The 22,609-nt window shown below is 44.4% G+C and overlaps 1 protein-coding gene across 10 annotated transcripts in view; it reads left to right on the forward strand.

Moving 5' to 3' along the window:
- The window catches only part of COL26A1 (collagen type XXVI alpha 1 chain), a 181,560-nt gene that overhangs the window by 107,934 nt on the left and 51,017 nt on the right, over positions 1-22,609 (forward strand). For 8 of the 10 annotated variants that reach the window (XM_074595064.1, XM_074595065.1, XM_074595063.1 and 5 more), the window contains one exon: positions 13,158-13,199. The exons of the other annotated variants lie outside the window; for them this stretch is intronic. In XM_074595064.1, coding sequence (XP_074451165.1) covers positions 13,158-13,199 — 42 coding nt within the window. The remainder of the gene's footprint in view (positions 1-13,157; positions 13,200-22,609) is intronic. 10 annotated transcript variants of the gene reach the window in all.

The following is a 22,609-nucleotide window of genomic DNA, read 5'->3' on the forward strand; positions in this document are numbered from 1 at the left end:
ATATAAAACTTTATATTTCTACACTTACAATGGGAGACTTGTCTGTTGAGCTGATGGTAAAAGGGGGTGGATCCTGCCTTGGTGTAAACTGGTATGGTTTCACCTTGGACGCGTCAAAATATTTGCTGGCCTTTCGTGTGGTTTTGTCTGGGCCGGGAGATCCTCAGTTCTGGGAGGTAAGCGTGACCTTTTCCTCTTTGCCTTTCATGTTAAGGTAAAAGAGAGAGGATGTAAAATCTGTTGCTAGCCATATAGGTTGCAAGTAGCTTGAAGAAACTCAAGATGAAGTTTCCAGATTCTTTTGATGCGTTGTTGACTGTTTTCAGGCACTTTGTCTCTTTCCTATATTCTGAACGCTGAGCTGTTCGTTAAAAGGGAAGAAGGGAAAAGCAGTTTCCTCTAGTTAAGGCACTTAATCATATTTCTGAGATCCACAGATGCAGCCCCCTGAATGGCCTGTTGAATTTGAGACTCTTAGCTCTCCCCAGAGGATATTAGGGGATCATCGTTCACACATCTAGCTTCTGTAATGATGAATGGGATTATTAGAGAAAATCCCCTTGTGCTTTGGTGAATCTAAATTCATGTGGTTCTTTTGCCTATGCGTTTAGCCTCCAATTCACAAAATAAAACAGCTGGACTAGTATAGGCAAGGCCAAGTTATCTGGGGGAGGGGTCCGTTATATTTTGCTAGCAAAGCGGTCATAGCTTGGGCAGCATTTTGGGCTTTGTCCGAATCTGAGGTAGTCTTGGTTTATGTGGGGGAAGGTCGTCATTAAAAATGTTCTGAATAATGTTTGTTTTTAAAGTTCATGTCAATGTTCTTGTATGACGTGTGACTTTGTGGTACAATTTTCCTTCTGAAATTTTTCACAGAACACCCCATGTCCTGGCCAATGCTAAACATAATCGCTTGTTAATTGAAAAATGATGAGGGAAATTGGTAGCCCTCTACAGAATGAAATATTCCACGGACATCTGGTGTTAGATGCATGTATCCGAGGGGTGTGAAATAAGAAAGCAATTGTCTGTGTCCCCAGGGCACTGTAACCCTGTCACTAATACTTTTTGTTCAGGGGATGTGGCAGGGAAGGGTGCCTTCACTTTTCAAAAGTATGGACAGTGTTAGGATTGAGGTAGAGGATTCTCCTACTGATGCTGTGAGGGAGCGAGAGCTGAGGACGCATTGTCCTGTGCAAAGGCAGATGTAAGTGGAGCGATCTGTCCCATCCAAATGTAAACGGGAGGTGGCTGGGCAGATATTTCAGCCACTGACTAACTGAAACTTCAACCGAGCTTCAGAGATTAAAAAAATGTAATTTACCCTCCTGTAAGCAGAATGAGAATTCCATATGCCTTCCCATCCCATGATTTTGAGTTAATCTTCCACTGGCTTGTGATTTCTGAGGAGCTATAGATTGAATCCAGGCACGCTAGCTAGCTAAGTCTAATTTCCGAGTGGGGGGTATTTTTTTTTTAATTTTTTTTTTTGCTTTCAAATTCCTTCAATACCAAAGGACAAATGGATTCTTGGGTACTAATTTAAAATACTGCTACTAATAATAACAACGTAACGTGTGCTATTTGCCAAAAGTTGAGAATCAGCAATGATGAAAGATGAAACTGCCCCAAGTTTCTTGGCAAACATGATGTAGGCAAATATTTCAAAGGTCATTTCAATTTTGAAATTTGCTTCCTTGGAGATTGTGCTGTGGTAACGTTTGCCTTCTAGATGTTATCAGAGAAGTACTGGAATTTCATAGTAACTGAAATTAAAGAATTTTAGGATGTAGAGTCTGGCCGTTAAAGATATCCCCTGTCCTGCTGTTCTCATTAGCCTCGCTGGTCTTACAGGCATTCGCTGAGCTGCCCAGTTCTACCATTTCTCAGTCAACATGTCGCATTGCAAGCTCCAAACGATTTGGTTGTCCCCATTCACTGATAACACGCTTCACTCTTGTCCTATTTGTTATCTGTTGGCCCTTCAATAGTTTCTTGCATTTTTAATTTTCTTTTTAAAAAAGGCAAACATAAACCCAACTTTGCTTGTGTACTAATTGACTTTGCAAGTTACGTAGTGCTCTGTTATTTAACAGCCACGCTTCAGTAGCACCGAGAGACCACTCAGACCAGGGCCCTGTTTAAATGTTGAACAAACTCACAGATACAGCAGGACCTGCCAGATGGCAGCTTCTGCAGCCCTAAACATTCCTTTTTTTGCATGGGAATAATGGAGACCTTGAAGAAGTGCTGCATTGATAGATTTGGCGAAATGTGCCTTACGTGAGGAACAGTTACAAACAGCTGAAAACTCTCTCCCAGCCTTATTTCTTCTCTCTCTAGCAGGGCTACTCAACTGGCGTTTTCTGAGAAACGCTCAGTATCTACCTTGAGGTCTGCTTATTTTTACCACGCTTCACGGGGTAAGCCTCCTGCCAACGTGCTTGCCCCTGGCACTGTGTGCCGCCTTCACTGGCAGCATGGGACCTGCTGTCCCAGAAGACTGGAAGAGCGAGCTGGAATGTGGAACGGGAGATTTGTGATGTGATCAGAGCTGGTGTTGCTGTTCCTGGCTTTGGTTGTCCTCCTCTGTTTGGGACTGGAGAGGACTTGTTTGTTTGAAGGCAGTGCTGGGTTTTGGAGAGCTTGCTTTATGAAAGGTTGTACACTGCCTGATTGCTTCCCCAGGTTCTGTGCAGTGTATTTCTTTTTCATGCTGAAACCTGCTTGTAGAGCCTTTGAGTCTGTTATAACTCAAGGATAGCAACATGGGAAAACAAATATCTTCTTTTAAGTTTTCTGTGTACTTTTTGATGCTATCCTAATTTTAATGTTGCATAATATGGTAGTTGCAGTGTGTAAAACTCTTGTTGCTTTTGGTTATTAGATGAGTTCAGCAATTCCAACTTTATCCGCTGTTTCTAATCTTGAATTCTGACCCGTAACTTACTGGGTAAGCAGGAAGGTTGTAACCCAAGCGCTAGTAGGAAATTTATTTGTGCTTTTTCATGTGCAGCTACCTTGGCTCTCACTGCCGCTCTCAGGAGCAGCATGGCGAGAGCAGCTCTTGGTGTGTTCTGCTCTTACAGTTGGCTGCCCCCCCTTGGGGTGTCTTGTACCTCAGCTAGGGGGAAATGAAATCTCTTTTCATTGGAAAAAGAGGGCTTTTGTGAAAGCTTTAGCTTGGAGAATGGCCTTTGGTAAGAGGCCACAGGGAGATGGCTGGAAATCGACCTGTTCTCCTAGAAGTCATCAAGTGGCTACTCTGATCTCCACATCAGAAATAGAGTGCCTGTTTGTCTGAGCAGATGAAAACACCCCAGGGTATGGTCAGATTTCTAAGAAGTTTCAACACCTACTTTACCGTGCTTCTTTCCTTATCTCCCTCCAGCCATCGGAGGTCATGTGGAACACCTTTTTTCATGGAGTCCAGCCGCAGATTGAAAAACCCACTGCAGTAGATTGTGAGCGGGTTTCTGTTTTGACTTTTCAATTTATATCGCTGAAGACAAATTTTATTAGTAAAATCTTGGGCAACTCAGCAGTGGATTTTTAGGCTCTGACTGGGTGCCTGGAGCTGTATTTCTTTGAACTGTCTTTTAGAGGAACTGCAGCTGTATAAATGGATGAAGACTGTGGAAAGAAACTATAAATATGGCTTTATTAAGGTGGGTTTTTAAATCAAAGTGACTTTTTGAAATATTTTAATGAACCTTAAAAACTGTTTTCCAGTTCTTTCCAACAGTTATGTTACTTTTCAGCAATGGGGAAGGAGGGGGATGTTATCAAGGGAACTGTGGCCATATGGCAGTGGATGGGGCAGTGCCTTTTCCGTGGGACTCTTTAACCTTGACTGGACGGACAACTTAAAATGATCAGAGCATGTTTCTTCTGCTACTAATTTTCATAGTGCAACATGTAGCTAGGTTTTACAGGGCTAGACAGATACTATTGGGTGTTGAGTGAGGAATTTGTGGGCATTTGGAGACGTTTCCTGTTGCCCTGCAGCTTTTTTCAATGGGCAGTGGTGGATTGTGCCTTACCAGGAATGTGACAAACTCACTCAATATATGTTTTCTTGCTAGAAGTTAATTGAAAACCATGATTTAGCACATAAAAAATGTGCTAGCATAGCTTGACGATGGTTTAGTGCCTTATATTCCCCTCATGTTCTTGTCACAGATGGTTTAGACTCTTGTTGCTTAAGTACGCGTGGCAAGTATTTGAAGCACACAAGCCAACTGGTACTTTGAGTTGGCTGTCCTGGGAGTTAACCGTGGGTTCAGTAAGCACCACTGAACTCTTGTTTCCTAGCAGCTGGGAGCTAATGAAACTGTAGAAGAAGCTAGGGCTTTGTATCAGAAAAGACACGTCCATTTCAGCTTAAACACAGCTCCATCTCTCTATGTCTCGATGACTCCAAAGCTGGCTTCAGTGAAAACCAAAGAGTCTTTGACCGGGACAGGGCAGCTGAGAGAGTGGAGCTTAGGGGTAGGTGGGAAGGGGTATGGGTGGTCATTGGAAAGTCAGGGCTAAACCACTGGCATTTCTGTCTCACTTATTCTCCACCATAAGGGCGTGTCTTTGAGGAGAACACTGGACAAGGTTCTTCACTGAAGCCCAAGGCCATAACGTGAAGGAAATAATTCAGAAAGCTTCTTAGTAGTAGTCTAAAGAGAGTAAAAATCGGTGTGATGGAAGCGGTTTTCCTCTCAGCACCAACACAAGGTGTATGTGCACATGTATATGCATCTGTGTAAATGAATGTGTAAAAGAAACAGCGCTGGAGTACATCATCCGGAGGTGGTCGGAGCTAGGATGTCCATTCAGCCGAGCCTGACGTGAAGAGCCTTTGTAGCAACCACAGTGTTCTGTTTCGGGAGGCAGAGGTGTTCCAGATACACTGTACCGTCATGGTAAAAATGCCTTTGTTTTTGGCACAAAGGTAAATACCCCTTTTTTTTATTCTAGTGTCACATTTTACCTGCTTGCAGTTTCCTGCTTGTATGTTTTGGCTTTTGACCAGGACCTCGGGCTACGTGTGCTCATCTGGTTTTGATAAAACATCGAACTTAGACAATACATCTCCTTGGACATTTCTTCCTGTTAGATTCAAGTGTGATACAAAGCAACCAGTACTTGATCAGTAGCAGACACTGTTTTTATCAAGCATTGTTGGATGTTCATTGGCCGTGAAAGGACTGTAGAGTAAACTTGCCACAGCACAGTGCAGTACAAGTAGGTGCTTCCTCTTCTGAGCCATTCTTTTAGCCACTTTAGCAAAGCCCTAGGCTGTAAAGTACGGTGCCCTTCTCAAGTCTATATTCACATACTAGGCTGTAATATCAAGTTATTTGGCTGATATTTAACTTGCTTCTTTTACAGTCTTGTTAGTCTGCCGAGAGAGATAAAATGCTTGTGAGATATTGAACAGTGGCAGATGACTGGGAGTAGCAACCTCATTAAAAACCATCTCCTCATCCCGACATTTAGGTAGCGTTTAATAAGCATGAGAATTTGCAATGCAGTAATATTTGGGTAAAAAAAATGAGGAGAAGTAGCATTTCTTCTGGTCTGCTCAATGGGCACATGTGACCTCTGTTTACTATAGTGAGTCTGTCAGCCTCCATAATACACTTAATATCCTTAATACATGCAAGGAATGGATGTACGGCATCCACAGTGATCTAAAATATGAAGAAAGTTATGCATCTCACTGACGTTCATCTGTCTCTGCATCTAGTGCTCATTTACAGCAGTCATCGAGGCTGCGCCTTGGAGGAGAGGGAGGTGGAGTAGGAAGAGGGAGAAACAGGGATATCTCCAGAGGGTTGAGCATCCCTGTGTGATCTGCATGCCTGGCTTTGGCCACAGTGTATTTCCACTGTCACCACATGGCACAGCACTCTGTTGGCAATGCTGAGTGAGCTTGGGATGGCTGCTATGTCTGTGTGTTAGCAACACCCCGCAGTTGCCTGAAGTCTGGGTACTAATGTAGTTCTGCCTGTAGCCTAGTCTGCTCACGTGGGCACAACAAGCTGCTGGTGGGATTACCTGCTTGTTATCTCAGGATAACAGCCCACCCATAGCCCTTCCTAGGGTGCTTATTCTCACTGCTACCGTACTGGTAGTCATACGGTGCCTAGCTCCCAGCAATCGTAGCAGGAGTGGTTTGTATGTGGGAGCGTGCGAATGAAGTGGGTGATGGGTGAAGCTCCGTGGAACCTGTCCAATTAAGTTGTTTCTTGTGCTATTGGAAGGGCTGCGTTGCACAGGAAGATAAAAGATACTCAGACTTACAGACCACCATTGTCAGAGGTTTTAGCCTGACCTCAGGATCTGACAGACATGTTTATCCAGTGTGAGAGAGGCTGGGAGGCACCGCGCGGACCTCTTTGTTCTCAGCTTTTTTATCTCTTTACGTCTCATCTCCCTTCCTTCATCCGGTGGACTGAGATGAAAGTTGCGTGCACCCCTGTGCAAGCTTCCTGATAGATCCAATTAAAATACCTCATCCTTGTAGCATATGTGAGGGTTGAGCCATTGAACATATTCAGCTGGAGGGTTACAACCCTGGAGCTTTTTTTCTATCCTGGTTCTGGGATTACGGGTATTCAAAACTGAGATTGAACACTTAAACTTTTATGAGAAAGGCTGATAAAACTTAACATGCTCTTCGGTTTTCAGCAAATTTTTGCTCAACGTGGAATTGAATCTTACAATCTTAAATACTATACTCCAGTAAATAAATGTGGTGGAATCCCATTTAATTTGTATGAGTTGCACCCCTAAAGTCCTCTAGGCTATTTGCACAGATTACAAGCCAAAAAGCAGAGTTTTTTTCCTAATTTTCCAGCTGTGCAAATCCATCCTTGGATATTCAAAGACTAAGTCTTGTTATACATTTCCTGTCTCCTGTATCTTGACCAATTGCTAGAATTATCAAAGATCTGGTTCTCAGAGTGTCGTAACTAACAAGTGGGTTTTTTTCATCATATCTTAATCCTCAAAGGCAAGAGATAACTCTCAAAGTAAGAGTTGACTGCAGTTTTCTCAGTGACACTGAAACACATGATATACCCTGATTTGATCTGTCTGCAGGTCCTGAGATTAGAAGGCAGCTGACGATGTTCATTAATGATACCTAGGATGAGGGGGCAATCCTGCTTAGACTCCCTGTATTGATTGTTCCACTGATTATAGTGAGATTTTATTTTGCTGATACCGTATGTATATGGAACAAGAAGAAATACACAACAGAGGTCCCATTTTTTTGAAGCGTCACTTGTCTATGCCATCTCTGATTTAAAAAATGAAGTTGCTTTTACAGAAACCATATAAAACCGTTGTCAAGACTTATATGAAATACTGTTGTGTCCTAATAATAACTTCTAGCTGAAAAATCTTGGCATCCTGCAGTTTAGGAAAGGGTTTTAAAATTCACCTTCAGTTTTTGGGCAACAGGCAAAACATGTGGCTCTGTTTAGGAGCTATTTTCGTTAAAGCTTGACAATACAGGATGATAAAATACAGCTGCATTGTTTAAACTTTCGATTTAATTTCTGGTTTGTGTCCAAGTTGTTTCATCAATATGGCGCCATTCATTTCAAAACAAAGCTCTTGGAAGGGTCTCCATTACCCCGCCATTGATCAAGAGGGTGTTAAAATGTAGAGCCTAATTATGTTCCTGGCCTGTTTGGAATTCCAAAATTGGATTTTTATAACTGTCAAATTTGCAATCAGGGTAACTTTCCATGACAATTAGTCAGAATTATTAGAGCTTTTGTTGCCAGGGAGTTATAACTAATGGTGGTGGTTCACTTTTCAAGGCACTGCAAGTGTCAAAGGCAACATATATCTTATAGAATAGCCATTTGACTACAACATTGTCTGTACTTAACTGCACCCAAATGTCTACTACTGTTACGGTCATTTTTATCCATCCTCCAAGGCTGAGTTGTTGCCACAAGCTTTACTGGAAGTTCTGCAGATACAATTAGCTGCTGGGTTCTGCTTTGTTGCAAAATGGGACTTGTGAAATTGTGACATGAGAAAGTTCATCCTTGAAGGTTTCACTCAGACTTAGCTTGGTAAGGGCTGGTACTCAGAAGGCTATTAATGCTGCTCATCTTGGTCAATTATTGCTTTGAATCTTTCAAATGAGCCAAATATAAATGTCTGTACAACCTGTCTGGATGAACACTATCTCTTCTCAAGCTGGCTGATACCTTACTCGCAGTTCAAGCGCCTTCCTGTGTGTGGAATGTTGAGTATGTGCTGAACTTGAGACGTTTGCCCAGAACTTGAGATGTTTGCCCAGTTAGAACTTCCTTCTTGGTATATCTCTACAAAAGTTTAAAAAAAAAAAAAAAAAAAAAAAAAAAAAGATTAAGGAGGGCAGGGGGACCATTACAACAAGTGAAAACAAACGCAAAGACATATTAAAGCTAACTGAGATATCTACCCTATGCTATCTTTTCCACCCTAGACCGGTATTTTGCAGACGCGTGGTGCTTTAGCCTAATGCTGATGCATGAGTGTATGTGCTCACAGAAGAGCAAACACTTACAGAAAAGCTTTCCTTGCCTCGTGTGCAGCATCTATTTGAGAGGCATCTGTTCAAGATGCAGATGACCTTCTGTTGGCCTGTTGATGTCAACAGATTTTTGTCATCAACTTCAAGCTTTAGATCAAGCACTAGGAGTTCTGTCTCATACTGGCAGACAGTGACCGTGTGTTCATCTTTGCATTGAGATAATGAACCACTTTCCAGCGGCGGTTAAAACTTACCCTTTGCCGTGCCTGCTGTTCCTCCCACTCCTGCACTCCCCTTTCTGTTCCACTGCCTCAGGCATCTCTGCAGCTGCGTGGTTTAAGGAATTGATCTCCCTGAAAAATAATAAATTAGTTTTTTTCAGATTGGGTTGGTTTTCGTCTGTCTCTCTCCTATCTGGTATACTGTCCATCTGTGAGGCGCAGACACACTCATTCTAAAAACAAGGGTGGCAACTTCTCGAACCAGTTAAGCTCACGTAGTAGTGCTGCCTGGTGTCAAACTATCACCTCTGGTTTTAACCGGGAAGCCAGAGCCTGCCTTTTTCTTTTTAACACATACCTAGAACATCTCTGTGTCTACTGACATGTAGTCACCTGAATAGCCACGTGATGTTTTTTGACAAAAAGATCTGAAATTTAGTTTTATTGATACAGGGTCCAAGTTGTTCAAACCCCTAGTCCTGCAGAAAGTTTGCCCTGGAAGAAAGAAGGGATTGTAATCAATTTTGTTTAATTAAATCAACCTAAACTAATTGTCAGCTAATAAAATAGTGTTGGTCAGCTCATAAAACAGAAATGAAGATTAAAAGAGTAGTTGCCATGAACAGGTGGTAACTCTGTTTCCAAGTTAGACCACATTACTCTCTGGCACAGGATCTCTGAGAATACCTCATATTCTAGTTTTTTTAAAAAATGTTTATGAAACTTATAAAATATAGGGCTCACTTTATAACCAATTTTCTATCTCACCTGCCAAGAGCAGCGGGGGTTGAGCCAGCACAAGGCGGATGCAGAGTTTCAGGCAGATGTCCAGAAATGGATTCGCCGCGCAGGGCTGTGTGGAATACATTTCTACCTTTGACTGGCTTTTCTTTTGCAATTTTGGTGATTTAGTTTTTTCTTTCTTGTTGCTGTTACAGAAAAGACCTTGTAAACATTTTTTTTATGTCATTGATCTTGACCTGGCACTGTTGTGCAAGAGGAGAAATTTTGTTTAACTCTGGATGGATCTGGAGTTAGTAACAGGATCCCTCTGGATCTGGCCCTCGGTATTTCTGTTCATTCTGCAATTCTTGCAGAAGGCATAAAACATTTATCTAATTTTAACTGAAAAGGACTAAACTGGAATCTTTATCTGCTCCTCAAAGTAGAAGCAGAACTTGGTGGTTTGTAGTTGCTGTTAGTGGTGCAATAATGAAAGAAAATTTATTGCCTAGTGGTTATTACATTATTTGGTTAACAGTGCAAAACTATGTGGTTCTGAGAATTTTGTTATGGCTTGCAGTTAGTTTGAATGCTCTGTAGTGATGTGAGGCTTTCGGAACCGAAGCGATGTGTTGCACTGTCTGTGACATCCATTTTCTGTGACCACCCATTCCCAGAAATCTCATGTAGGACGTACTAGGTTGCTTTTATGTTAAGTTCTCAAACCTGGTAAGACACTGAAAGACTAGATTAATTCGCTTCCACATCAGTCCTCCTCTTTCAGAGTACAATCGCAAAAGTGTGCTGCATTGATACAGTTCTTTGGGATCCTGGCTGCAATGACAATCTCGGTTAAAAGGGGATGCTTCAGGAGAACTCCTCACCTGAGTGTTTCAGCTGTCAGTGCACAAGACAAATGCTATGTGGCCTTGTAGCCTCCAGCATCTTGTCTCGGGGCTTGACCTGGCTTTAATTTTCTGTCACGTATTGCTTTGGGACCTCAGGTTGGCCAGAGTTGGCCTTACAGTTTTAAAGTGTTGAAGCTCAGCTCTTGCTTCTCTGCATGCCTCTTGCATCTGATGCGCCCTTCCCTGACATGGGGTCTAGCTGCTGTCATCCAAGATAACTCATTTCTAGGCTTTTTGAGACTTGCTTGTGATGCTTTCTTTGGGCTAGTAGCTGACGTGGATAACTGAGCTTCCCTCTGCCTCCTCTTGGGGGGCGAAGAGTAGGAGTTCCCCTAGCTAGCTGTCCTGGAGAGGTGGGGAAGGTGCTAGAGCTGCGTCCCACTCCCCACTTGCAATCAGGTGTCTGCTAGAAAAGCAGGTGTCGGTAGCAAAGACAGGGAGCAGAGTGGTTTTGGCTTGTCTTCTGTGAATCAGGGCACTACCATGGCTTAAGACAGGTCTATAGTAAGAGGTATGAGAGTTAGAAACCCATCACATTTGAAAGGGTCAGGGCTGGAGTATCTGGAGAGAGGTATCTGTGGGAGGCCGGGACTCCCCTGCATGGCTCCTGCTGAGTTTGTTTGGGAGCTTGCAACTGCTGCTCACATAGAAGCAAAACTGCTCTTGGCCATGCACCAGAAAAGTCTCACTAAGTACCACGTTTTCTATCTTTGCACTTACAGTAACGCTTTGATCCAGCCAGGTTGCTGCCCTGGTTTAGGATGTGTCCCAGATCTCTTGCCTGCTCTCTCCTCTGCAGCCAGAGATGAGGTTGCAGTCCGTGCTGAGAGAGCTTGGAGCCAGCTGGCACTGGTAACGCTCACAGGAAAGGCTGCAGCATGGCCATCGCCTTCTCCGTACGGGATTTCCTAGGGGCATTGTCACCCGGCTCCCACTGCTTAGTTGGCGGGATTAGAAGTGGTGTCAGTGGTGCAGCACATGCTGTGGTTGCTCATCTAAACTAAGCCATAGTGGGACTTCATGGGAACGTTCCCTTGGGTCCCTGATCTGATTTACCATGTCCTTGCTGAATGAGCATCACTTGAACCCCAAATCTTGTATTAAACCAGATGAAAAGATTCCTCACGTTGGCAATCCTGTGAGGGACTTGGGGGGAGGTCCCTCTGCAATAGAATTTCTTTAAGAAAAAGGGATAAGGTAGGGTTGGTGTCCACTCATGGTGGTTTTCTGTTCATCCACATGTCCCATGGGAACAGCTGCTGGGAGTCACACCAGCAGCCAAGTCTCTACGTACTTCTCTCAAAGGATGGCTTTAGGAGGAATGTAACACTGACTGTGGGACTGGACTCGGCCCGTTATCACTGTGTGCGTGCTTTAAAGCTTGAGGTGACACAGAAGAGCTGGAGGAATATTAAAGCATCAGTCCTCCAAATAAATCTGTGTGGATTTTAGTGAGTATTTGAGGATCTCCAGGGACTCCAGGCCTTGTCCAGATTTGCACTGGTGTAATTGCACCAGCCTCTCCCGTTCCTCCCAGTGAAGAGGGGTAGGAGGACAATAAGCAGTCCTGCTGCTCAGTTCTCCGGGCGCATGAGCAAAACCATCTAGGATCCCGAACTAACAAAAACCACATTCAAAGCAATTATCTGATCTTGTTTGTTTATTTTTAATGTGATGTTTCTAGATGCTGGTACAACAAACACACTCTTGTAAAATCTTGTAACAGTTGTTTGTAGTTAGTATCTTCAAGATGACTTTATGTGTGCTGATCATGACTAATATACATCACTTCAGTGTGACCGCCATCCTCCAGTGCTGTGGGAAATTTTTGGTACTAAGACAATTATTTCCTCAGCTTGTTTAGCATTTTTCTTTTTCCTTTTTTACCCTTCTATGCAAGGAAACAGATACTGATTTGCTCATATATTGTGCTTTCCAGATGAAAGTGCTTTGTGGTTCACAGACTTAAATAATTAAGTCTTCCCTGACCTCAGACTGGTTAACAAAGGCAGTTGGAGTCATCATCTCTGGTTTTACACTTGGAGATGGAAGAATCTCCAGAGGCAAAGTAACCAGGCCAGCTCACAAGCTGCCCCTGACAGAGCTGGGGGCAGACACCCCCTCCGAAGCGTACTCTGGTTTTCTAAACATTAGGAGATGCTGCTGTGCCCGTACCGCTGAAGGCCTTCCCCCTGACTTGATTCCTTCTCTTCTTGTTGTCACAAACTTGTTTTTTAGCATATGCACCAGCCACTGGGAAAGTGCTGGATTCTTCTTTCCATGTCTCAGCCAAAGTAATGGCAGCTGCACTCCCTCCTTGAACCTGGGACCATTTTTTTCCCAGAGCGTGCAATTGAGGCCATTATCCAAAAATAAAAATAATTTAAAAAAACTCAAACCAACCCCAAGCCCTTTTTACGTTCAACCAGAATGGATTCCTGCAGCCTGTTTCATTCAGTAGGTTTTTCAGTGGTTGCATTTCTTGGAAGCATCATCTCCAGTAGAGGCGCGGGGCCCTTTTACAGGCTTATTTCAGCACTTGGAGCGCAGGAGCGTGTGCGTCTGTGCGTGCGTGTCTTGCTGCGGGTGGGAAGGGGGGGAATGCTGACAGGAGCGCAAACGAGCTGAGTGGGGAGAGCAAAGGCGCTTTCATTCCTTACCAAGTTTTGCTCCGCAAGCTGAGTAAACTTTTTCTCTGCTGAACCAATGCTGTGCGGGGTGAGCGTTTGACACGTTCCCAGTGATAATTGCCTTGTCTCCCCCCCACAGGTTCATCTGGCCGCCAGCACGGTTACTTTTCCAACCAGGACCGTAAGTGGGCAACATGAACATCACGGAAAAGCAGAGCCTAAGAGTGAAGTGGGGTGCACTCCTGGGTGGGGGCCATGGCAGCCAGGGATGCCCATTGCCTGGGGGGGGGAGCATATGGGAGGGGGTCTGCGAGCCTCTGCCTGCTGTTTGCCTCAGTTTCCTCTCAGGTATGTGGAGGGCAAAGGAAAGGGGAACTGGAAATGCCCCGCTCCTCTCAGGTTCAGGGAATTGCCCAGGCAGCGCCCGATGAGCAGCTGGGAAGGGCGTTTTTCTCATTTTCCCTTGGCTCAGTGCCTGAGAGAGGACACCAGGCTCCACAGACCCTGGGTCTGTCCCGCGGTGCCTGTTGTGCTCTCCTCCTTGCAATTAAAACTCATCCCCCTGTTTTTCCTGATCTCCTCATGCTCCTCATCAATATTTGTGAGTGGTACGTTGAGAAGAGCCAGAAAGGGGTTGGCTTGATGAGCTGAGTGCTGCAGAGTGCCGAGGGAGGTGGCTGTGACCTTGGTTGCAATTGCAGGCTCTCCCGTGAGGAGAGAGATTCATCAGCCATTGGCATCCAGCAACCTGGTGTCTCCTCATGTCCGAGTGTTTCTGTGACACTCGTGTTGGAGTCTCTGAACAGCCTCCCCTGAGAAAAGTGAAGTGGTTTTAAAGGTTGAAAGTGAATGAGAGCTTATTTGCTGCTTGCCAGTGCATGAACTCTACGGCTTCAAACTGATGGTAAAAGTGGCTTGAAAGTGCTCTGGTGCATGTGCAAAAGCCCAACCAAGGTTTTAAATTCAACCCTATATCCCAAATGATGGATAATCAATAAGAAGTAGGATTTACATGGGAGTCTTTGTACCTGATGGCCATGTGCCGGTTTTGTGGAAGATGAAAATCATAGAACCTTTGAAGCAGCACATATGCTGAGCAGATGAGTTACTCCAAAGTGCTGGTTTTGTGAAAGCAGAGGTATGCAAGGGCATGAAGAGTGCGCACTGATCGGGCATTAAGAGCTCGTGCTGATCTGCCTCTCTGCTCTCCTTGCTGAACACGGACTCAGCAGGAAAATAAGTGTCCCATAGCCCAAAAGCTCCTGTGAAGCCCTAAATTAGGATGAGCATCTGTCTGTCTGCCCCGGCCTCTACTGGAGAAGTGCTTCTGCTCTAGCTGCAGTTCCTCTCTCTCTCTGTGCTCTGCCCGTGGATGTTACAGAACGAGCCTCTGATTCCACATTCGCTGTGGTTGTTCAGCGTAGAATTGGCCATTCGTCCCAGGTGCGGCTGGAGTGGGGCAGTAGCCAAGCAGGGCAGAGATGGCAGCCTGGGAAGGATCCAACTCAAATCTGCAGCGCTGCATTCCTTGGGTGGGACCCTGAAACTGAAGATGCCCAACACCTACCTATTCCCAGTGCTCACTGCGGAGACCAGAGGGCATTTGGAGTGCGTAATAACTTCAGGTCCTTCCTTGAAATTCTTAGTTCTTATTGTATCAGGAAAAAATCAAGGTCTGAATAGAGAAGTCAGTCCTAGCCCTTCTGGGAGAGAAGGATCCTTCAGTTCTTGTTTCTATCCTTGTTCTCTTTCATATTCCCTTCCATGGTTGGGGATGCTATTGCTTACATCCTCTCCGTTACTTGGGCATGTCCTGGCACACAAATGCATTTCTTATCACGCTGACCCTTGTATTGGAACTGCCATGCAGAGGAACTAAATGCAATGTCCAAGTACACGTGGGAAGGTATTGTGTCAGCACGAATCACATTTAATTCTTCTGCAGTCCTTACTATTGGGCCCACCACAGGCCAGTCTTGTTTCTGGATTTCTTTTTAAAGTTCTGATTTGTTTCCATGGTCTCTCTCCACTTTGTGCTTCAGTCTCTCCCTTGGTGGCAGTGCCCTTTTCAACATCTTCTCTGTTCTGGGTCGGTAGAGGACAGGAATAGTCCTGCCCCTTGCACATCATGGCCCTTTGAGGAGACAAGATATTAAATTATTTATCCATTTTGCACTTCTGTGCATCTTTAAGGTTTCATCCAGGCAAAATCGAACCGATGCTGTTATCCCCTCACCACACAAAAGACACCGAGGGGCTGGAGCGTGTCCAGAGGAGGGCAATGAAGCTGGTGAGGGGTCTGGAGCACAAGTCTTGTGAGGAGCGGCTGAGGGTGCTGGGGGTGTTCAGTTTGGGGAAGAGGAGGCTGAGGGGAGATCTTCTCGCTCCCTACAGCTCCCTGAAAGGAGGGGGCAGCCAGGGGGGTTGGGCTCTTCTCCCAGAGAACAGGGGATAGGACAAGAGGAGCCTCAAGTTGCGCCAGAGGAGGTTTAGACTGGATATTCGGAAAAAATTTTACACTGAAAGGGTTGTTAAGCATTGGAACAGGCTGCCCAGGGATGTGGCTGGGGCACCATCCCTGGAGGTATTTAAAAGATGGGTAGACAGTGCTTAGAGGTATGGTTTAGTGATAGTTTTTGTCAAGAGTTAGGTTGATGGTTGGACTAGATGATCTGAAAGGTCCCTTCCAACCAAGGTGATTCTATGATTCTATCTTTCTGCTAACCTGACAATGGGTGTTAGAGGATGTTGGCTGGATTTTTGCAGGGTCTTTTTTTGACAGTGCAAGGAATCCTCCTTATCACCAATTTGGCCTAGGATTCCTCTAGTTGTCCTATGTTTGAAGATATTTCCTTCTATGCTCTTAGTCTTTTAGCTTCTAAATGGTACACTGATTTTTAGGACGTAGGCTAAACGCTTTGGAAGTATGGGGCCAGATGGCAAGGCAGAGGGGCATTGCCCCTAGTGTGGTGGGGCCTCGTGCTCTGAGCTCTGAGGACGGGGGATGACGGTTTTGAAATGCACAACGAAGCATGCAGAAGGGATTCCACAACTTCCCTGGAGACTAGATAACAAAATTTGTGCAGTGTGGGGTGTGTGTGGCACCACGTGACATGAGGATTCGCTCTGCTCCTTTTTAGAAGGAAACATGCCAGATAAGTGGAGAATGGGTAGACCGAGGGCAGGAGCACTGTAAAATCAGTTCCTTCCAACTGCAATGTTCATGAACTTGGATATAGGTCGGACCAAAAGGGAATAACGAAGAGCTAAAAATTAGGCCTGTTTTAAGTTGCAGTAGAGATCTGGCTGCAGATGCTTTTCTATCTTTTCAGGTTAAAGAAGTTGAAAATGTTCTAATGCAAATGCCTGGATTGCTCAAATTTTGTCATGGGCTTTTTCTACCTTAGGAGGTAGAATACCTTAGGAGTGTTGCTCCTGGCATCTGGCCCACTGCCTTGGGCAAGGTGGGAAGGTAATAAATACAGTGTTCTGCTTACACACTGGAAGTGCTTCAGTAGCGTGAGCTGCTGCTGTATTTCTAGAAGGTATAGAAAAGGCTGTCTGTTTTCTGTAAGACTGTGACGTTCCTCGTAGGCTCACAAGCACTACAGCGTAGAGAGATCTGCAGATGCTTCTGGCCGCACTCAGGCACTTTCAGCCCTACCCAAGGTGGGTGTCTCTGCCTGGTGATTCCTATTGGCTGTTTCTAAGTATTCAGCCCATCAGAAACTTTAGTTTCAGGGACTAAAGTGGAATTTAAAGTATCTGAATATAGTCCTTTGTGTCAAATCAAATGATTTGTTAAAGCGAGGCCAGATTTGTGGGGAGAATCAATCTTTTTTATTAGATCAACTGATGTGGAAAAAGCAGACAAACTTTCAGGCATATTAACCCTTCTTCTGGCCTGTGTTTGTATTACAAGAATGAAGGGACCTGTCTGCTGGGGGAGACTGTGCTTTAGGATACGCGTTCACACCGACTATTCCTCAACAGACATGGTCTGAATACAGACATGGGTGGCATTTTGGGGCATGCTTGTACACTTTTTCGGGGGGAAAGACTTGTCTCCCTCTGTGTTTGGACACTAGATGTTACTCCACAACAAATAATGGGCTCTGCTCTGCAGCTGACTCATTGTGCAAGTCTGGAGCTAATTACTGAATCCCTCCGTGCCTCAATTTCCATCTGTAAAATGTCACAGATGCCCACCATTCATAAATCGCTTTCAGATTTCCAGATGAGGTGCTGTGTAAGTGTAGAATAGCGTTAGTTTATACATATTGTGCTAGAGTATAATATAAACCACATGCAACAGAAGAGCCTCACAGATGTGTCTCTCTCAACTCCAAAAGGCAAGGCCTGAGCTGATGATTTAGCACAGCACTAATTGGGCTAAAATAGGAGATTGCTTTTGTACTGATGCAATTGTCACCATTAAAGTCCTCATTTACCAACAGTTTTTGGAGATAGCCCAGTTATTTCCTATTGAGGAAAACTGTAGCGTCTTGGGTCCCAAAGCACAGCAATTTATAGCAAATGTCGACGTTTTTATAGCATCCCCCACGCTGGCTGTCCTCACACTTCTGGAAGGGGACTGCTCCATTGTTTATTTTGAATGTGCATCTTGCTTGGCCTGTAGCTGCACTTAGCGCTTTTTTGCTGCCTGCGACCTTTTGGGGCATATCCTAATCTCAAAGCAGAGATTTGACTGAGTCATTTCCATTGCCATTACCGGGTGTTGCATACACAGGAATCCCTGTTTATCGATAAGAAAGCTGTTCCCTGGGCTGCAAGTGAACGAGTGCCTGGCAGCTGTTCAGCATTAAGTCAGTTCTCAAAGTTTAAAGGATTTGTGGGCTGTGAGGGTTTGGGTTCGGGCAATTAACTTTGGTGAAGTGCTTGAGAGTGTCTTCCAGACACATTTCATGGAGAAGGATGAACTTAAACAGTTAAGAGATTTGATTTCTTTAAGTGCCCTCAAGTTTCCTGATGGTGCTGTTGGGGCTAAACTCTCAGTGTGTGTGAAACCCAGAAGCTCCTTTGACTGCAGGAGAACTATAGTTGTTCCTTCCAGTTGCAATCTGGCCCTGTGCTCGCTTGAAAGTGCCAACATCATCCCTATTGCCAGCGGCATCACGTGGCAGCAGGCACCGGTGAGCGTGCATTCAGCCTGTGAAGCTGTCCTCTAGCTGTTTAATTTTAAAGCCCTGGTCTGAGCTTGTTTACCAGTGTATTGTTGCCTGGTGCTCAGAAGTGATTACTGATGCTGAGCTGTTGTGAGAAGAAGGTGTTGGGGTTGGGGAGAATGAAGGTGTCTCTGGAGATCTTCAGTTCCTTCTCGGTGTATTGCAGACAAATTGCGCCATTCTGCGTTTGTCCATTTTGGACTCACTGGCTTTTCTCCCCGTTCCTCATCAGTGCTCAGAGGGAGGGTCAAAATTCATTGTCAAATCCTCCACAGCTGTAAGAGTAACATAATATTGGGACTGAGTGCGTGGGGTGACAGGCGTGGGAGAGAAGATTGGCTGACACCCAGCCTTACCCAATGCTTGCCATGTTCCAGGAGAAATCTCCCCAGATGCCGGGCCTTCAGTCGTGGGTCTAAACTTGCCATTTAAGGCATTTTTTAGGAGAGTTTCAAGGTGGAGGCAGCTAGAATCAAAAAATCAAGCTCTTCAAACTACCAACAGCATGATGATTCTTAGGGGATACTTACACTACAGTGTTACTGTTGCGTAGATATCATAAATCAGAGAAAGCACAAATAGGCAAATTGGCAATTAGGAGGGCTCAATCCCACCCGAAAGTAGAGAGATCCCCACATTTGGAAGCATTTGGTGAGTTTTTGGGTTAGAATAACAGGATGGGGGAATTTTGGAAAACGTTTTGATTATGGATATCCTCTGATTTTTCATTCTAAAACGAGTTAGAGAAGTAGCCTGGTGTAGCTATTTTGAAGAGCTAAAAATCTGAATCTGAAACGTGCCTGGCTAACCCCAACGGGATATTTCTTTTACTAATTTTTCTTCATCCAGAAGTTAATAAGGAAATAACAAAAAAGAACAAACAAGCAAAAAGAAGCCCTTTGCACAGCCTTGTGCTAGCAGCTAATCTGATGCACGTGTTACCTTGTTCTTTACATTATGTGGACCAGATAGATGAGACAAGGGATGTGCCGGGTCTCCCGACTCCCTGCTGCAGAGAAATGTGGAAGGGGTTCCTCTTCCTGCTGCTCGGATCTATAAGGACGATTGTAAGGCTCAGAGGGATTTAGATAAAGGCCAACAAAGGGTAATTAGCAGAATTAGGTGCAGTAATGATCCTCAAGAGACTATCTTGAGGACGTACCCTTGAACTATTTCAATCTGGCCCCCAAGCGCTGAGCAGCAGTCCTTAGTCTTGAGCAGAGCAGTGGTCTGTTGAACAAAGGCTGTGGGGTGCCCCACGGAGGAGTGAAGTGTGGGAGAACAGACAAACCGTGGTGGGTTGAACCTGAAGCTGAAATGTTGAGCTGGGAAATCAAAGCTTTGCAAAAGTGCTCCTGGTGCTAATAATAATACTACATAGTATTTTGATGTTCAGGGAGGCAAATTCTTCTAAATTCAGGCCATCCTTTTCAGTTGCTTAAACTATTGTTTTCTATATTGGTCTTTCAGCTACTTTTTTGTCTTGGCTAAGGGAAGCCAGTGCTAAATGTTCTGGATGAGAAACCACTAGTGCTTGACCGAACATCTGAAATGTAACATGTTTATGGGTTACAGGGACTTTGTGGAGAGAGAAAGTGTCCAACCCTAGAAGATGTCTTTAGTCTTTGCAGGCTGAAGTATAATAAAACTCAAAGCAGGGGTAGAATTTAATGTCAGAAATCCAAACTGGAAACAAGATGCATATTTTTTATGCAATGGTTAACTTTGAATGCAGTTCACTAAAGCAACCTCGGTTGTCTGCCTCTAGAGTGTCTTTCTGAAAGACATACTCCAGTTAAGCACACATAGTTTGGCTCAAGACTGAGAGAGATTCTCTGACCTGTGATTCACAGGTGCAGGACCAATATTATGAGAGTCCCTCCAGACTTTACGGTGAGCCTCGATTCCCATGTTTCCTTTTGTCCTGTCTGCTTCCTTCTTTCATGTTACGTTATGCCATGTTTTGACTGCATTTTTCCCGATTGCTTCTCCCAGCAGGGAAAAGCAGTCTCTTCTGTAAGGGATGTGAGACCGTCTCAATTCGTGATGAACTTTCAAGCACAGTGGGGTTCCCATGCGTGCTTGGACTGGGGTCAGAAGAGTTAGTCAGGTCCCATTGAATATCACTCCATGTCATAGATCCCAGGAGCGATAGAGAAGTGAGTGTGGTTCAGTGCTGGTGGGTATCAGACACTGGATTTTGGCATTTGGCTAGGTTTTGGAGAACTGGACCAGCTAGAGGAGGAGATGGTTTTCCCCCAAGAAGGAGCCCCAGTCCCCGTGGGCTCTGTGCCCTCGGCTTCCTTGGCAGAAAGGCGCGTGGGCTCCCTCCTTTTCGTCTGGGATCTCTTAATCTAACTTGCGTATAGCCCTAACTTGCTGTGAGAGGTTTGTAGATATATATTGTTCACACTACCTATGTGTCTTTATTTTCCATCTTTTTATTTGCTCTGGCATGCTTTACAGCCACGCAGTGGTGAAATGGGAGCAACGGGCTCACGGGAAGGTTGTTTTGTACAGTCTCGGAAGTTCTGAGCGCCCACCGTACCACCAGCATCGCTCGGGAGCACCGTGTTCAGCAGCTCCATAGACAGCAAGGCTTTAACAGACTCCTGCTGGGGAGGTGAAATCTTTGTTATCAGGGTCATTTCAGTCTTCAGGCAATTATGCTGGGCTACATTGGTAAAATGTCCTTGGTGTTTCTAAAAATAATAGATAATACATTTCTAGCAAAACGTGTCGCATCAAAATCCAGCCATTCCCCGCTAAACCTTACTCTGACAGATGAAGATGGATTGAACACGGATCTCACAGCTCGCGGTTGCCTGTGAATAAATGATCATGATCTAATTCCATATGCTAACAGAGCGCAGGCCGAACCAGCAAAATAGATCTCTGGCTCTGCGAAAGAGCACAAATCCCCAGGCTGAGAGCAATTATGTATAAAATTAGTTAGTGGTGTGGGAGTGTGCATGTGTGAAATTTTAAATAAAACAATGTGAGTGATGTGAGCTGTTTAAGAATAGACCTGGGTGAATTATGGAGGGGGTTTGGGTCCATTTGCCAAACCAAAAAATTGGAAAGAAAAATTATTTGGGAGAAACCGAAATGGAAATTTTTAGGGTTTTGACAAAACGTAATGACTAAAATATGGTTTTGGGTCAACCCAAATTATTTCATTTGACCCGAAGTGAACGTTTCACTTGAGACTATTTAATTAGTTCATTTCATTTTTAATTTAGGTGAGTTTTGAAATAAATGCTATTTCAAAACTTAAGAATGAAGCGTGTTATTAAGAAAGTGTGAAAATAACTTAAAAAAAATCTAGAGAAAATATTGCAAAAATTTAACAAATTGCACCCATTTTTTTTCACTTGAAACTACGTACAAAATTTTATGTGGGTCCTCAAATAGTAGTTGGTACTCCAAAAGTGCATTTTGTGGTAAACTTTCTTTTCACTCAGTTTTCCTCAGCTTTTGCAGACACTTCAAAATCACAGAATATCATGATAATGAAAAAATATTTATCGCCTATTCGGGGAAAAAGAAAGCCTTTTCCTGTTTAAGAAGGTAGAAGAAAGTAGACCTGAAAACGAAGTATGAATATTTTACAAGCAGAAAAAGATCAGATAGCAGTTCTCATAAGAAAGGAAATTTGAGCTGCTTTTTAAAGATAGCCAGTAAAGTTAAGGGTGAGGGTTATTGTAATAGAGATAGAGGAGAGAGAGAGATTACAAATGGAGAAACTTTGGCAGTGATCAGGGTCTCCTAGCAGAGATGGTGAATTATCTGTAATGATGGTAAAAAGGCAAAGATATTCTATAGGTGTTCTGTTTTATACTGATAGGCAGCCTAATAATTCACCACTTACAGGTGAAAATAAAACTTCCCATCCTGCAAAATCCTGATGTGAAAACTGTGGGAGGGAACAAACTGTCTTTGGTCAATGAGACCATCTTTAATTTTCTCCGAGCCTCCAGTTCCTTATCTGTGAGATGTTAGAATTATGCTAACGGCCATCGTGAGCGGGAAGGTTGTAGGGCTTTGTCAGTGCTGGTTTTGAACTGGGTGGTGAAAGCAAGTAGCCTACGGTTTTTGGTAGTTATTGGACTCAGAAAGGGGGCAAAAAGAAAGATGCTCTCTCTCCCTCCTCCCTCCTTCCTTCCACATTTGCTCGTGGGTGAGACCCGGCCTCGCTCAGCTGTCTCTGTACAGCCAAAACACAGGGACGCAGGAGGGTGGTGGTGTGTTCTGTGCTCTCCACCCTGCAGGCCCGCAGGTTACGGCATGCGATGCTTGCAGTTCAGCAAGGATACAGATTTCCCCTGCAGCTGAATGCGCTGACATGTTGAGGACAAGAGGGACCTAATGAGCTCTTCTTTATCCGGTCGGGCGCCTTGAGCTC

This window comes from Larus michahellis, chromosome 7 (assembly GCF_964199755.1).
Source record: "Larus michahellis chromosome 7, bLarMic1.1, whole genome shotgun sequence".
NCBI lineage: Eukaryota > Metazoa > Chordata > Aves > Charadriiformes > Laridae > Larus > Larus michahellis.